This window comes from Sus scrofa, chromosome 2 (genome assembly GCF_054392235.1).
Source record: "Sus scrofa isolate SSC_HxYL_T2T_F1_AM1 chromosome 2, Sscrofa_HxYL_maternal_Yorkshire_Landrace_v2.0, whole genome shotgun sequence".
Lineage (NCBI taxonomy): Eukaryota > Metazoa > Chordata > Mammalia > Artiodactyla > Suidae > Sus > Sus scrofa.
The window spans coordinates 85,683,387-85,699,918 of record NC_139384.1 but is presented as its reverse complement, the minus strand read 5'-3'; the positions used below and the strand labels follow the sequence as shown (position 1 = coordinate 85,699,918).

General features: G+C 54.6%; 1 protein-coding gene and 1 long non-coding RNA gene across 9 annotated transcripts in view; both read left to right on the top strand.

Moving 5' to 3' along the window:
* The window catches only part of NFIC (nuclear factor I C), a 69,555-nt gene that overhangs the window by 10,579 nt on the left and 42,444 nt on the right, over window positions 1-16,532 (top strand). For 6 of the 8 annotated variants that reach the window (NM_001444521.1, NM_001444519.1, NM_001444520.1 and 3 more), the window contains 1 exon segment: window positions 5,671-6,202. In NM_001444521.1, coding sequence (NP_001431450.1) covers window positions 5,671-6,202 — 532 coding nt within the window. 8 annotated transcript variants of the gene reach the window in all.
* On the top strand, window positions 8,710-13,859 carry LOC146405536 (uncharacterized). Its single transcript, XR_014837798.1, has 2 exons — window positions 8,710-11,201; window positions 13,175-13,859. It is a non-coding gene; the product is annotated as an uncharacterized LOC146405536 (long non-coding RNA).

The window sequence follows — 16,532 nt, the reverse complement described above, 5'->3', positions numbered from 1 at the left end:
GCATGGAGATGAGGTTGGTCCTTTGTGGATCTGGATGCTGGGAACATAGCAGTGCACCAGAGAGATCAAAGCCACACCCTCCAGGGGCTGCAGGCTAGGTGAGGGGATGACAGGACCCAGCTGCCGCTTTGCCTCCTCGAGGAGGAAGTGGTACATGACCCAGGACTGAGCAGGGGCAAGAGGCCACCCAGATTTCAGAGAGGGCAGGTAGGGTGCAGAACGGACATTTCTGGGGAGTCCAAAGGATGAGGTGAGACCCAGTGCTTGGGGAGCTGGCAGGTGGGGCCAAGGAGTCAGGAGGTTCATGGTCATAGGGGATTCAAGTTCAAGTCCCAGCTCAGCTCCTTCATGGCTGTGTGACTTGGGGCCAGTGGCTTCTGTGCTCAGCACCTCAGCCCCTCTCTCTCTCTGGACAGTGGGTGCAATGATTATTCCCATTTCATAGAGTTGATAGCTTAGTAAATGCTCAGCCTCTAAATGGCATGACCTCACTCCCTGTCTCTCTCTCCCACACCCTGGACTTCTGGCTCAGCCCCCATCATCCTCCCAAGACAGCAAGGCAGAGAGAAAAGTCAGGAGATCCAAGGCTCAGAATCACTAGTCACTTGGGCCAGGACTTACTACTCCCTGGACTTAGTTTACCCAAAGTCTTCCCAGTGGTCCTCAAGGTGCTGCACAGTAGGCCCTGTTACCTCCCCATGCTTACTACCTCCACTTTCCCAATTGTTCACTCTGCTCCAGCCTCACTGACCTCCTCACTGTTCTCCCCCAATATTAGGCATGGTCCTGGCTTAGGACCTTTGCATGTGCTGTCTTCTCTGTCTGGAAAGCTTACCATGCATTGTCACCTTTCAGGGCCTTGTTCAAATATTCTCTCCTTTGAAAGACCCTCCCTGACCACCCCCAGCTAAAAAACAAAACAAAACAAACAAACAACCCCCCCCACCCCGCAGGATTCCCTGGCCCTCTCCTCAAACTCCTTTGAATTTCTTCAGAGCACTTTGTTCAATGTGACATTTTATTACCTGTTTCTTTTTTTTTTTTTTTTTTTTTTTTTTTTTTTTTTGGTCTTTTTGCCTTTTCTAGGGCTGCTCCCACGGCATAGGGAAGTTCCCAGGCTAGGGGTCGAATCGGAGCTGTAGCTGCCAGCCTATGCCACAGCCACAGCAATGCGGGATCCGAGCTGTGTCTGCAACCTACACCACAGCTCATGGCAACGCCAGATCCCTAACCCCCTGAGCGAGGCCAGGGATCAAACCTGCAACTTTATGGTTCCTAGTTGGGTTTGTTTCCTCTGTGCTGTGACGGGAACTATTTTATTACCTGTTTCTTAGGTTGTTTAATAGCCATCCTTGCCCACATCAGGATCCAGGTGAGGGCCAAGCCCAGGACACTGTTGTGTCCCCAGCATTAGGCATGGAGGTGGCACACAGTGGAGGGGGGAGGGAGGAATCATTCTATGTTAGGAACACTTACTTTGGCACAAAGTGGGCCTGCATTCAAATATGAGCTCTGCTGTTTGACTCTTGACCTGGGCTTAACGTGGAGGAGGGGTTATTGGAAGCAGGGCTTTGAGGGATGCATAGTGTTTGGGATAAGAACTTAGTGGATAAGAGATTCTCAGTAACATTTGTTTAATCACTGAGTGAATGAAGGAGAGAGAATCCTTCATGGAAAACTTTTGGTTTGGGAATTGGAGTTTCATGTCTTGGTTTGTTGCCCTGGACAATCAGGGTGGGAGGGCCACAAGGAGGCCCAGAGAAGGGCACAGTCCTGTGCACAGTTGTCTAGTTCTTAGCGCCCAGCAAGGGCTTGGACTCAGGTGTCTGCCTTCCAGCTGTTGCCGCCATCTTTGGCCAAGAAGTCCCAGTGGGCCAAGCAGGGTTTCTGGGAAAGGCCTGGCCTTGCTGCCTCCCCTCACCTGGCATCTCTGGTTACCAGGGCAATGGATGAGCCCCCAGCCAAACCCCAGCAGGGTTCAATGTCCTTTCCTGCCCACTGCACAGAATGAGAAACAGGCCCAGAGTGCAGCAGTGATTTGTCCCTGGATCATACAAAGGAAGCCACTGTCACCCAACCTCATTCCCTCGACAAGTCTGTCCTGGCCATGAATGCCTCAGCCCTGGGCCTCAGGGTTGGGGGAGAATGACTGAGCCAGACTCAGAGACCGCCCCCCCGCCCCGTTGTGTGGTCCACGCTAGGTCTCAGAGAACTCTGAGAGCAGGAAAGTCTGCCTGAAGAAAGGCACTCTGGAGACAGGGCTTTGAGGGATGTATAGGAGTTCAGGAGGATCCTTGGCATCTAACTGACTTGGCTGTCTTCCTTGCCCTGTTAGCCAGCGAGGGCATTGGGAGGTGGCTGGGGAAGAGGTCTTGATTGTCATATGTCTTATGGGACAAAGAGAGTGACGGGCTTGCCTCTCACCTAGGTTGACCTCCCATGGAGGACGTGGAAGGCTGGGGCAGCAGGTCCATGACCCAGTTACAGGCTGTTTGTCTTCCTTTCTCCAGGACCAGCTGGGGTCACCAGTGACGTGGGCTCCCGCCCCCGCCCGCCTCCCTGGCACCTTTCCCTAGAGAGGGCCCAGAGAGGAGGGGTAGGGACAGGACGGGGGCACGGGAGCTTGGAGAGGGGAGGAGCTGGAAGGGGAGGGGGCTCAGAGACAAAGGGGCTCAAGGAGAGGAAGAGTCTGGATTCAAAATAATCATAACAACAATGTCAATAATAATAATAACATAATGCAGGCTTTTGAGTGCTGGGCAAATAACGGGGTTCATATGCTAAGAAGAGACAGCACCTCCTTCAAGAAGGTCAGCTGGCTGATAACCCAGCTGCCCCTTCCCAGCTTCCTCTTATCACAACTCCAGTAAGCTCCAGGCCTCTGATGGCAGCCACAGATGGCCTCTGGTGGCAGCATCAGTGCCACTGCCTGGGCCTTCTGTCACCCTAGTGTCCCCTCCACAGGGGGCAGCACCCTGTGCCTCTGTCGATTCCCCACCCTGGCTTCTCTGGCCAGACAGCCCGGGCTGTGGTCCTGGCTCTGCTAACTGGCTGTGTGACCCTGAGCGAGTCACTTCCCATGCCTAGGGCTGGCATGCTGAGTGGCACAGAGACACAGGAAAAGCACCTCTGAGGATGGACAGAGGCCATTAGGGGATGGGCCCCTTCCATCCGCCCTCTGCCTCAGCAAGTCAGCTGGGACTGGGCGGGGTGGGGGTGGGGGCAGCGGAAAAGGGCCCTGAGGTCCAGTCCCTGCCACAGCTGTCATGGTGACTCACACGTTGGGGGACATTGGAGTGGGGGAACTGGGCTGGCAGAAGCTGAGCCCTGGCCTGCCCCACCCTGCGAGGGCAGGAGGCTATTTTCAGAGCCTCAGTAATAGGGGAGATCTGAGGACGCCCAGCACCCCATGGCTAGAGGTGGCCCAGGGGAGATGGGGCACAGGGCAGGGAGGAGGCACCAGGCAGGGGCTACCCTGTGTATTCAGGCCTGGAGATGGGACCAAGCCCAGCCACGTCCATCTAGAAACCAACTCATAGCCCAGAGTAGCTGTTTTCCTGTCTCAGCTGCATGGAGTACAGGCTGCCCTGAGAAAGGGGCCAAGGATGTCCTGGATTCACGTCCTTACACAGGCCTGGAGACCCTGCGGTAACTTGGCCAGTTCTCTGCCCTTCTCTGAGCTTTAGTTTCCCCATCACACAATGTGAAGTGGAGCCTTGGACCTTTTGCTGCCCTTGGACGATTGTAAGCAACCAAAAGAATCCTTACAGAGATAACAATGTCAGTAATAATAATGATAATAGCATAACAGGTTTTTGAGAGCTGGGTGGATAATGAGGTTCACATGCTAGGAAAAGACATCACCCCCATTCCAGAAGCCCACCACAGCCCTCCAGGCAAGAGTAGGAAAGAGGAACCGAAGATTTTCTTCTTTGTCTGTCTGTCTTCCTTTCTCTTTGAATTTTTCACCCTGGAAGCTGAGAAGCCAGCTCCTGGATGTCCTGCAGACCCAGTCTCCCTTGCTGAAAAAATGATGAGAATGAGACAGCCCTCCCCCCGACCCAAGTAGAGGGGATGGGGGCCTCCCCGGACCCCTTGTTCTCCAAGGGGCCCAACTGGGGCTGCTACTGTTTCTGGGGAGAAGCCAGATGGGCATGGGTTCCAGTCCCAGCTCTGCCCCTCGTGACAGGGTCCTCTCTTGGGGTCTCAGTTTCTTCATCCATAAAATGGGTGTTGTGGGCGCCCAGCAACACAAATGAGGCAAAAGGAAGGGATATAGAAGTTACAGCTCTGGCCAGGTCTCAGAGCCTCCCCAGGCCTCTCCTTCTCTATTGGTGGAGTGGGTCTGTGGGGAGACAGGCAAGGGTGAACTGACCCCCTTGGGCTCCTCTCTCCAGCTTTGAACCTCCATGGCCAAGCTCCTCTTTCTTTGGTGCATTCTAATCTCTAGCCTCCTTAGGCCTCAACTTTCCCAGCCCCTGCAAAGGGCCTATGCAGGAACCACGCCCCACCCTTCCATCAGCCCCTGACATCCAGGTGGCCTCAGTCTGGGCTTGGGCCTCAGCCAGTCCTGTCTGTACACCTGGGCCATAGGAATGACATCTTGTCCTCATTTTTTCATCACTGCCAAGATCCAGTAGAGGCAGCCCTTGGACCCCTGTCTGGCATGAGCTTCCTCTGCTGAGCAGTAGGTCTGAGAAACAAGGCCCAGCAACACTCTTTGAACCTCTTACAATCGTTGAACACCCAGTGTTTGCTCAGTCTTGCTCTAGACATTCCAGCTCACACTCTAGTTTAGGGGTTTGCAAGCCCCAGGGGGCCGTGCCCCCCCACCCATCTTTTTTTTTTTTTTTTGGTCTTTTTAGGGCCACACCCATGGCATATGGAGGTACCCAGGCTAGAGGTCTAATCGGAGCTGTAGCCACCAGCCTATGCCAGAGCCACAGCAACTCCAGATCCAAGCCGCTTCTGCAACCTACATCATGGCAACACCAGATCCTTAACCCACTAAGTGAGGCCAGGGATGGAACCCAAGTCCTCATGGATGCTAGTCGGGTTGGTTAACCCCCATGACAGGAAGTCCCCACTGCTCGTCTTTATCAATAAAGTTTTATTGGAACACTGTCACAGCCATCACTTACATGTCCTCTGTGACCAGTCTTACACTACAGTGCAGAGTGGAGCGGTTGCAACAGAGACTGAAATACTCATTATTTGATTCTTTATGGTACTTTTAAAGTTTGCTGACCCCAGTTCTAGAAGGCAGAGAATGGGTCCATGCTACCCCCATTCTACTATCCTCAGTTTTCCCCATCTGGACAATGGGTCCCCATCAGACTCTACCTGGGACCCTCATCTTGTCCTACCTGTATATTGGGGTTCAGGACAGTCCATAAACGGCTGCCTTGGCCCGTGCCTGCCATGTGGTCCAAGCCTCTTGTTTCCCCATCTGGACAATGGGCTCTCGTCTGACCCAGTGAACTTCGGCGGGGCCCCTTCTGGCCTCATTTTCCCCAAGAGGTAGAGGGCTCTGCAGAGGCCCCCTGAACACCTCTGCCCTCCCTCCCTCTAGTGGGTCTGCATGGGGCCCCTGCGGCCTCAGTCTTCTGGGCCGGGCAGTGGGTCCACGGACCCCAGCACCTCCTGACCTCTGGCTTCTCGCGCCCGCAGGATGAGTTCCACCCATTCATCGAGGCGCTGCTGCCTCACGTCCGCGCCTTCGCCTACACCTGGTTCAACCTGCAGGCGCGGAAGCGCAAGTACTTCAAGAAGCATGAGAAGCGGATGTCAAAAGATGAGGAGCGCGCGGTGAAGGACGAGCTGCTGGGCGAGAAGGCCGAGGTCAAGCAGAAGTGGGCGTCGCGGCTGCTGGCCAAGCTGCGCAAGGACATCCGGCCCGAATGCCGCGAGGACTTTGTGCTGGCCATCACCGGCAAGAAGGCGCCAGGCTGCGTGCTCTCCAACCCCGACCAGAAGGGCAAGATGCGCCGCATCGACTGCCTGCGCCAGGCCGACAAGGTGTGGCGGCTGGACCTGGTCATGGTCATCCTCTTCAAGGGCATCCCGCTGGAGAGCACCGACGGCGAGCGCCTGGTCAAGGCGGCACAGTGCGGCCACCCGGTGCTCTGCGTGCAGCCACACCACATTGGGGTGGCGGTCAAGGAGCTCGATCTCTACCTGGCCTACTTCGTGCGCGAGCGAGGTGAGGCGGGGCGTGCACGTGGACGCGGGTCTGACGGCCGAGAGGGGATGCGCCGGGCATCCGCAGAGCGGACGTCCTGGGGAAAGTGGACCCGCAGGCCTGAGGGACCAGGCTGGCACGCGCAGCCTGGGGTGGGCAGGCTGACCTATAAGAGGTCTGAGGGCGGAGGCTTGTCCACCCAAGGTGGTCTACCCAGCGGGGAGGCTTGCTCACACAAGGTACCAGCAAGGAGGCAGGTCTGAGGGAGGAGGCTGGTGCAGGTTGTCTGAGGGGGGAAGAAGCTGCACTGAGAGGGTCAGAGCAGGGAAGTGGGCCTATGCTGGGGTCGGAAGGGGCAGGCCTCTGCCCTGTGAAGGTCTAAGAGATAGCGATATGGTTCAAGGAGAGCCTGGGGTGGAGGAAGTGCTTCATGGGAGCCTGAAGGTAGAGGCAGGCTCTGACCTTGATGTCAGGGGGGCAGCAGGTCTCAGGGAGTGAGACCCTGTCCCAGCAGGTCTGTTGAGAACAGGGGTGAGGATAGGCGAGCGACCCATGGGAGAGAGAGTGTCTTATCTCTGTGGGGAAAGCTGGAAGAATGCTGGTTGATTGACTCACAGACCTCCCCCAGAGACCTGACAGGTCCCATGTTTGTGCCAAGTGTGAAGCTGGGGCACTTTGGCTAGCTCACCACCCTTTCTGGTCATCAGTGTCCTCCATTCTGGCCCTTCCAGCTGGATGTTTGTTGACTCTGTGATCAAATGACATCAGCAGGGTTTGTGAGGATGAGGAAATCCACAGTACTCCCTGGAGGAGGAGGCTCCCCTGTGCTGAGCTCTGCAGGATCACTGGACAGTGATGAGTGTGGGGATAGCCCCAGTGGTCATAGCCTGGGCAGAGATGTGGCGGCTGGAAGTATAGCCTGCCTGCAGGTGCCGGCCACCAAGGGTGGGCCTGGCTGAGAGGATGGTGGGATCTTCCTCGTTGTGTGTCCAATGGAACTGGCAAATGGAGGTTATCAGAGTCCCTACCTGGATTGGGCCCCAGGAGATTCTCTGAGATCCTGTGTGTAGCATGTTGAACTCTGGCCTGCCACATGGGCAGCTGTCAGCTGTGACTGTCTTCATGTGGATGGAATCAGGTGTGCTGTGCATGGTCCACACATGGGCTTGAACCTGGAGCTGCCTGAGCATGTCAGGTGTGCATTTGGGGTTCAAATCCAGCCCCTACCCCTGTGGACCCTACATGAGCCCACATGATCACACAACCAGAAATGATGGAGGAGGGCTGGGGAAGGGGTGGTGAGAGGAGGGGAGATCCTGGGGCGGGACAGCCCAGGGTCAGAATGAATGCAGTCCTGCCACGTGCTGGCTCTGTGACTTTGGACACCTCAGCGGGGGTAACAACTGTGCCAATTCCTAACGATGGTGTGAATTTGATGAGGTCTCCTGGTCTCATGGTGTACAGGAGGAAGAGCCAGAGCAGAGATTCCCAGTCTTGACCTTGATTCCTCGACCTTGGCCCCATCTGCCCCCTTCCCTGCCCCCACCAACTGGCACCAGAGGCAGAGGGGTGGGCCAGAGGCAGAGGGGTGGGCAAGGTGACTTTTGCCGGTGGGCGGAATGGGGTGGGCAGGGGCAGCCTTGGGGTCTGCAGTGCTCATTGCCATGCAGGTCTCGGTCTCTCCCACCACATCCATCCTCCGTGCCCCGCCCCGCCCCCACCTCCTCCACGCTGAGCTGATAAAATTTTGAAGCGTGTTTTCTGCCAGTGTCAGCACAATCTCCGGGTGCCTCCCCTCCCCCCTCGGCCCCTCCCCCCTCCACTCAGCAGGCAGACCAGGCCTCCAGGCCTCCCCAGACACCTCCGTGTCCGACTGCCTTGTCTTTGCTCGCCAGTCTGGTCAGTCTCCTCGCATGAGGGCTTGGGAAGGTCAAGGCTGCACCCTCCACTGCTTCCAGCCGGCTCCAGCATCCCAGGGGATCTCTGCTCAAACCGACCCAGCTCACCCAGCTTCAGCTGGCTGGGAGTGTAGGAGTGAGGGTCCGGTGTGAGGGCTGGGCCTGGAACCCAACCCCAGCTCAGCCAAGTCACTTAATCTCTCTGCGCCTGCTTTTCTTGTCTTTAAAATGGGACGCTCAAAAATAGCCACCTGGTAGGAGCAGAGTTCTCATAGTAAGTGTTCAACAAATAACCCCCATGGGGTCATGAAAACAAGTACCAGTCACAGGGCTAGGGCTCTGTGGACCGTTACTACTATTATTATCATTATTATTTGTCTTTTTAGTGCCGCATCTACAGCATATGGAGGTTCCCAGGCTAGGGGTTGAATCAGAGCTGCAGCTACCAGCCTACACCAGAGCCTACACCAGAGCCACAGCAATGCTGGATCTAAGCTGCGTCTGTGCAACCTATACCACAGCTCATGGCAACGCCGGATCCCTAACCCACTGAGCAAGGCCAGGGATCAAACTCGCGTCCTCATAGATTCTAGTCAGGTTGGTTAACCACAGAGTCACTACAGGAACTCCTTTTTTTTTTTTTTTTAATTTTATGGCTGTACCCACGGCCTATGGAAGTTCACAGGTCAGGGATTGAATCCAAGCCACAGCTGCAGCATCAATACTAAATCCTTTAACTCACTGTGCAGGGCTGGGGATCAAACTTGCACCTCCCCAGTGACCCGAGCTGCTGCATTCGGATTCTTAAGCCACTGCCCCATGGCAGGAACTCCTGGACTGTTATTATTAATGTTACCATCCTCATTAGGGTAATGATTTCCCACATCTGTGCCTTTGCCCATGCTGTTCCCTCTGCCTGGAATGCCTTTCCCATCTGGAAAACTCCTACTTATGCTTCCAAACCCCAACTCCTAGCTCCACTTTCTATCAGGCATTTGTGCTGAGGGCTTATCAATACTCCATTCTCACAGCAGCCCTGCGAGGCAGGGATCATTGTTGTACAATTTTACAGATGAGGAGTCAGAAACCCAAAGACGATAACTGCTCTGCCCAAGGCCACACGGCTATGAGAGGGCAGAGGTAGGGTTTGAACATGGGCAGCTTGTTGCTGACACCTCTGCTAGCCTTCCACACTCAGTGGCTGAAGGGGATGGAGGTAAACCACAGTGTACCATGTAAGTATCCAGTCAGTGTGGCTTGGCCACCTCCACGCCTGGCCTGTGTTCTAGAGTCCCACCGGCCAAGGTTGCCCTCCAGGACCACCCCCCCAGCTGAGCCCCAGCATCCCGATTTCTATCACAAGACCCCTGTCCTCCTCTGGGCCAGAAGTATGTCTCTGTTCTCAGCCAGGTAGTCATCTGACTATAGAGGGAACTGGCTACCTCCCCCCCACCCCTGGCCTGCTCACCTTGTGGGTCTCAGGACTGCAGGAGGTCCGGGCCGAGACCAGAGCACAGTGCTTGCTCAAATCAGCCCTGCTGGGAGGCCATGTGGTTGATGGGGAGTGGGGGAAGTGAGCCTCGGTTGGCCTGGGGCGGCGTCGGGGGGAGGCTGTGACAGGGTGGGTGTCGGGATGGGCGCCTGCCATACAGCTGAAAGGAGGTGCAACCTCTAGCATCAGAAGTAGGACCTCAGAGCGGACAGAATGACAGAGAGAGATGGAGAGACAAAGGGATCCAAAGACATGGAGAGACACAGAGAGACCCACAGAGACAAGGTATCCTTGGCTCTTCCCTGTCCTTGGACCAGGGGACGAGGCCTGGCTCCCTCCTCCCCCACAGCCTTTGCATCTCTCCCAGAGGGTGTCAGGTGGACTGCTGGGGCCGCACCCCAAAGGGGAATCCCAGCCCTCTATCCTCTGGTTTATTTTGAAGGACGGAGGGGTGGGGACGAGCCATGAAAAGGTCCCTTTAGTTCTGGGGCTGCCAGGCTGGTCAGAGCCTAAGGCACCACCTGGGGCTGAATTTGGCCGCCCCAGGCATCCATCTGGCGCCATTGTGGACACGGGTGGATTCAGTGTGTGCCCTGGGGGTGGCCTAGGGGACAGCTGGAGGACCGTGATGAGGGGGTGACATGTACTCCAGCTTGGGACATAGGGGCTGCCAGCCAAATGCATGCACTTTGTGATGGGGGGGTTGCATGTGCAACTGAGTGGGGGCTGGGAAAAATGACAATTCTCAAATTAGTAAAAGCCTGGTGGCAGGGATGGGTGTGGAGAGGGGCAGGGGTGTACCGTGGATGGGAGGGCCTGGTTGAGGTGACCCTGGAGATGAGGCGTGAAGGAAGTAAGGGAGCCATGGAGGCATTTGAGTGAGTGTGCCGCAGGTGGGGGGGCACAGCCAGTGCAAAGGCCCTGGGGCTGGAATGGCCCTGAGTGTAGGGAGCAGAGCGTGGAGGCCGCAGGGAGTGCTGGAGGGGGAGGTGAGGCCCGCTGAGTAGTCACTGGGCTTCGCTTGGTGATGGTGAAGCCAGGAGCAGGTGAGCCTGGCCTTCCTCTCCTGCCTTACACTTGAGAAGGAGCCTGGAGGAAGCAGGGCCCAGAGAGGGAAGCCGTCTGCCCAGCCCCGAAGCTCAGCCAGGCTTCCCTGCCCCCTCTGGCGGCCTGAGAAACCTGAGGCGCCGGCGGGCACCATGCCAGGGCGAGCGGGGGAGGGGCTGCCAGGCCCGCCCGCTCCGGCAGCTGCCAGCCCGCCCTGAGCCGCCAGCCCAGATGGTGCCCATCTGCTGACGCTGCCGTGGGCTGGCCTCCCGTTCCCGCCTCCTGTTCCCGCCTTGTTCGGTGCCAACCTCCTGGAATGGTGCTGTGGGCAGGGGCCGGCTTGGGAAACTCACAGCTGCTAGAGGGGCTGCCCAGGGTGCCCCGAGAGGGGACAGAAAGAACTGGAGGTCCCATCCCCACTTGAATGGAACCAGGAGCAGTAATAACGACAGAGATAATAGTAACCACACATTGTATGCCTGGTGCTGAGCCCACCCTACCTCTGATTTAGTTCTCTCCACCGCCCTGGGAGCGAAGGACTCTTACCTTCTCCCATGTTTCAGATAAAGAAACAGGCTCAGGAGTTCCTGTTGTGGCTCAGTGGAAACGAATCCGACCAGCATCCATGAGGATGCAGGTTCAATCCCTGGCCTCGCTCAGTGGGTTAAGGATCTGGCATTGCCGTGAGCTATGATGTAGGTCACAGACGTGGCTCAGATCCTGTGTTGCTGTGGCCGTGGTGTAGGCCGACAGCTGCAGCTCCGATTCAACCCTTAGTCTGGGAACCTCCATATGCTACCAGTGCAGCCCTAAAAAGACGAAAAAGAAAGGAAGAAAGGAAGGAAGAAAGAAACAGGCTCAGCGAAGGTCAGCCACTTGCCCAAGGTCACATAGCTCCTAAGAGGTAGGACAGAATTGGAACCCATAGATTCCAAGTCCTTGAAACCACTACAGGAAAAAGACCTGAAAACCACTTTTGAGGTTATCAGATGGAACCCACACCTTCCCAGTCGTAAGGATCATGAAAAGAGCAGGTCCAGAATACATAGTGAATAAAGGAACGAATACCAGTGACCTATCCTAAAGTGCCTGCCATGCCCAAGCTGGGAGGCCAGGTCCCCATAAAGCACACTCTGGGCTCGGTGGCAGGAGAAAGGGCCTCAACCTGGAGCGAGGGGGCCTAGGTCAGCCTCAGCTCATCCCCTGGCTTGCTGTGTGCCTTAGGATGGAGTCCTGCCCTCTCTGGTCTGGGGTTGGGGGAGAACTGAGGCCAGGAAGGTAAGACCTTGTGGGCCATAGAGAGAAGGAAGCCAGATCTTGACTGAGGGTCTCCCACCTCCTCTGACTGCTGTAAATCTTCATCCCAGCACTGGGTGCTGTGCTCAGGAGACAGGGTAAACATGGACAGGAGGGCGCATGAGGGCACGGTTTGTTTGTGTAGTAGACACAGTTTGGGTCTGTGCTGGCTCCATGCTGTGTAAGGTGTGTCCCCCTCTCTGAGGCTTAGTTTCCCCATCTGGAAGTGGAGAGGATAAAAACTATGTCTACTGCATTGACGGTTGGAGTTGCTGCTTCCTGAACAGCATACCGGAGGCACTCCATAAATGCTCAGTCGCTCTCTACATCCTCTCCCCAGCCCCAGGAGGCAAAGGGGAAGAACTACAGTGCAGAGAGGGAACCATCAGGGGCACTTGAGCCTCAGGACAGGCGCCTGCTAGAGGCCACCTCTTCAGGTGTCTGGGTGGTGGAGGGGCAAGGGGCTCCTGGCAGCCTGGCCTCCCTCAGGGCTGGACAGCCAGGTGGATTAGCAGTCTGTCAGTGCGGGGAAGGTGGCTACCCCGGGTGAGGTCCAGACAACAGCTGACGATGTATTTATAGCAGCGGCGGGAAGCCTATGGGCTCTTGGTTAGTGGCAGAGAGGGACTCTGGCAGGTGGGGTGCTAACGCAGCAGGTCAGAGCCCAGTGTCAGGAAAGGGAGGAACATAGTCTGTAGCCAGATGGCCCAAGTTCAAATTCCACCACTCATGAGCTGCATGACCCTCAGCAGGCGATGTCACTGCTCTGGGCCTCAGTTTCCTTCTCTCCTAAATGGGCCATGAAGCAGATGGTGCCCACCTTACCAGGCTGTGTAGGGTGAAGTGAGTTAATGCATGAAGACTGCTAGAATCCACCTGTTCTAGCAAAGTGGATGAACCTTGAGGACGTGATGTTCAGTGAGAGAAGCCAGACACAGAGGGACAAAGACTATCTGATTTCACTCCCAGTTGGTCCCTAGAAGAGTGAGATCCACAGAGACAGGAAGGAGATGGTGGGGTCAGGGGCTGGGGAGGGCGCGAGGAGTCCGTGTGGGAGTTTTTTCCATTTGTTTGTTTTGTTTTGTTTGTCTTTTTAGGTCTACACTCGCGGCATATGGAAGGTCCTAGGCTAGGGGTTGAATCGGAGCTGCAGCTGCCAGCCTACACCACAGCCACAGCAGTACAGGATCGGAGCTGAGTCTGCGACCTACACCACAGTTCACGGCAACACCAGATTCTTAATGCACTGAGCGAGGTCAGGAATTGAACCTGCATCCTCATGGATACTAGTCAGATTTGTTACTGCTGAGCCACGATGGGCGCTCCAAGGGGAGTCAGTGTTTAAAGGGGAGAGTTGCAGTTTAGGAAGATGAGAAAGTTCTGGAGATGGATAATGGGGATATTCGTGTGACAGTGTGCATGTGCTTAATGCCACTGAGCTGTGCACTTAAAAATGGGAGTTCCCTGGTGGCTCAGTGTGTTAAGGATCTGGCATTGTCACTTCTGTGGTGCAGGTTCAGTCCCTGGCTGGGGAACTTCTACATGCCAAGGACATGGCCAAAAAAAAAAAAAAAAAAAAAATAGTGAATGAATTCCCACAGTGATGTAGCAGGTTAAGGATTTGACATTGTCTCTGCAGTGTCAGATTTGATCCCTGGCCTGGGAACTTCCATATGACATAGATGCAACCAAAAAAAAAAAAAAGGCTTAAAATGGTAAATTTTATGTTATTGATATTTTATCACAATTTTTATAAAATTATTTGTTGTTAATAATAATAATCATTTGTAAATAAACTATATTTCAATTTAAAATTTTCAAAAAAGGGAATTCTTTGGTGGCTTAGTGATTAAGGATCAGGCATTGTCACTGCTGTGGCAAGGGTTCGATCCCTGGCCTGGGAACTTGTGTGTGCTGCAGGTGTGGCCAAAAAAATAAAATAAAATGTTCCCGTCAAATGATAATAATAATGAATAATAATACATTCCTTATTATGATGCAATGATAAATAATAACCATAAGGTCAGTGATGGTAATATTGTTATTACCACCACCTTTATTATCATTATCACTACTGTGGTTCTGGTCTCCACTCTGCCCTCTGGCCCGCTGGGCAACCTTGGGCAAGTTGGTGCCCATCTCTGGGCTTCTATTTCTTCATCTGCGAAATGAGCATAGGGAGTGTCCAGCAATTGAAGTTAAGATACTATCTATGAGAAAGAAACCTCTCAGCACATGATGAGAGCTCAGAAGAATTCGGGAGTTCTTACATGAGTAGGACACCCCTGCACGGGCTCCCATCTCGCACGTCTACACCTGCCAAGGCTCTGAGGACCCTCGGGGTGCTGGGGTCCACGCACGCAGGGCCGGTCCTCCGCGGAGCCCACAGAAGCGGGAGGCATCTCCATGCACCTGTGGTGAGGCTGCAGTTGCCACCCTGGCCCTGTGCCCGGGGAGCCAAGGGGAGGCTGAGGGCAGCTCGGGACATCTCCGGGCCCCCCCTCCCTAGACAGCTGCCAGGCTAGCCCCTCTCCCTCCAGCTGGGTGTGGGCAGGAAGTCACAGATGGTCAGAGCTGGTGAGGGATGAGGGAGGGGGTGCGTGGGAACACTGGGTATCTTGTCCAGAGCAGAAAACTGAGGGCCAGCGAGGGGTGCGGCCTGGCCCAGGGCTGCCCAGTAAGGGCCCTACCTCTGGTCCATTCTGTCCCATCCTACCCTTTTTTTTTGGCAGGGCGGGGGCACACCCGAGGCATATGGAGGTTCCCAGACCAGGGATTGAACCCATGCCTCAGCAGTGACCCTAGCCACAGCAGTGGCAATGCCATATCCTTAACCTGCTGTACCACAAGAGAACTCCCATTCTGTCCCACCTTCTGTCTGTCCCAGGCTGACTGGAAGGGTGCCAGGACTGGGAAAAAGGGGGGACCCCAGTACCTCAGGGTAAATGGCTTACAAATGGGAAAGGGGTTTCAAGGGGGGTGCTGCTCCAGATTGCCAGAGCTGAGGTGGCTTCTAGACCCTCCAGGGGACAAGTTCTGGAATCCCTAAGGCTGAGTTTGAGACTCTTCAGAGCTAGGCCATTCATTATCTGACAGTTCTAGAATTCTCCCAGGTGGGTTCAGGACAGCAACAGTCCAATAGAAAAACAACGCAAGCCATTTGGATAAGTTAGCATTTTTCTGGTGTCCACACTTAAAAGTGTCAACCTACAGAGAACATTAATTTTAACCACCTATTCTGTTTAACCCAAGACATCCAAAATATTGTCATTTTGAGTCCTAATTAATAGGAAAATGTGATCGAAATGTTTCACACTCTCTGTTGTCCTAAGTCTTTGTGACTCTGTGTGTGTTTTATACTCACACCTCCATTCAGACTGGCCACATTTCAGGTACTCACCGCCACATGTGGCCAGTGGCTGCCGTGTCCATGCTAGAGCATTTGAGTTCTAGAGAATTCCAAGGCAGATCTCAAATCTCTCAAATTGGTTTGAGGCTGCAAAGAGTAGGTTCTTACCAGGGCTCTTTAATGTGGAAAGATGGGGCTTCTCCCCATGGCACTATGGACAGGGGGCTGGGTCTCTCTGTAGGGGTGGTCCTGGGTGCTGTGGGGTGTGGAGCAACATCCCTGTCCCCACCCCCTCGATACCGGGAGCCCCTCAGTTGTGACAACCACAGATGTCCCCAGGCATGGCCCAGTGTCTCCTGGGGGCAGAAGCACCCCTGGCTGAGAACCACCATAGTAAGGGAAACCTTAGACTTCTTTGAAGTTATTTCACCACCATCTAAGAAACAGTTCTAGAATCCTCCAAGCTGGTTGATCTAGAATTACTCATTTGTATTCTTGACTTCAGCAGGATCCAGAACTTCCTGAGTTGGGTTTCTGAGCATCCAAAAACAAGGTCTATAATTTTTTACATTGCGTTTTGGGGAGCAGATCCCAAGTCTCCCAGTTTTGGGGTTCTTGAGACTCTGAGGACAGATTATAAAACTCCCCAATCGATCATCAATCAGGTGTTGGTTTCATCCACATACAAGAAACCATGAAGCATACTCATGATCATGGACGGCAGTTTCCAGAATCCTACATGTTGGGTTTTGCACACCCAAGGACAGGCTCTGGAATTTTCTCCAGCTGGGTTCTAGAACACCCAGGGCAGTTTCTAGAATTCCTTGAGTCGGAGAGCCAGAAAGTTCGGGTCCGAATCAAGGAAGCCTGTCTTCAGACACTGGGTGTCTGATCAGAATATTCCAGAAAAGATGGCTGTAGAAGGGGAAGGAGGTAGATTGTCATTTCTTCGAGGCTCCTTCCAGAGTGGCTGAGGCTGGGACTGTCTGCTTGTAGGCAGCCAGATGGATGGGGGCCCTGGTGTGGGCAGAGGTGTTCCGGAGCAGTTTGTAGGGATTCATGACGATGGGAACCTGGGACTTAGTGAGCCTGGGAATAAGAATCAGGACTTCATTTAGTCCTCAGTAAATGTCTCTTTGGAGTTCCCGTCGTGGCACAGCGGAAACGAATCCAACTAGTATCCATGAGGGTGCAAGTTCGATCCCTGGCCTTGCTCAGTGGGTTAAAGATCCGGTGTTGCCGTGAGCCGTGGTGTAGATCACAGATGTG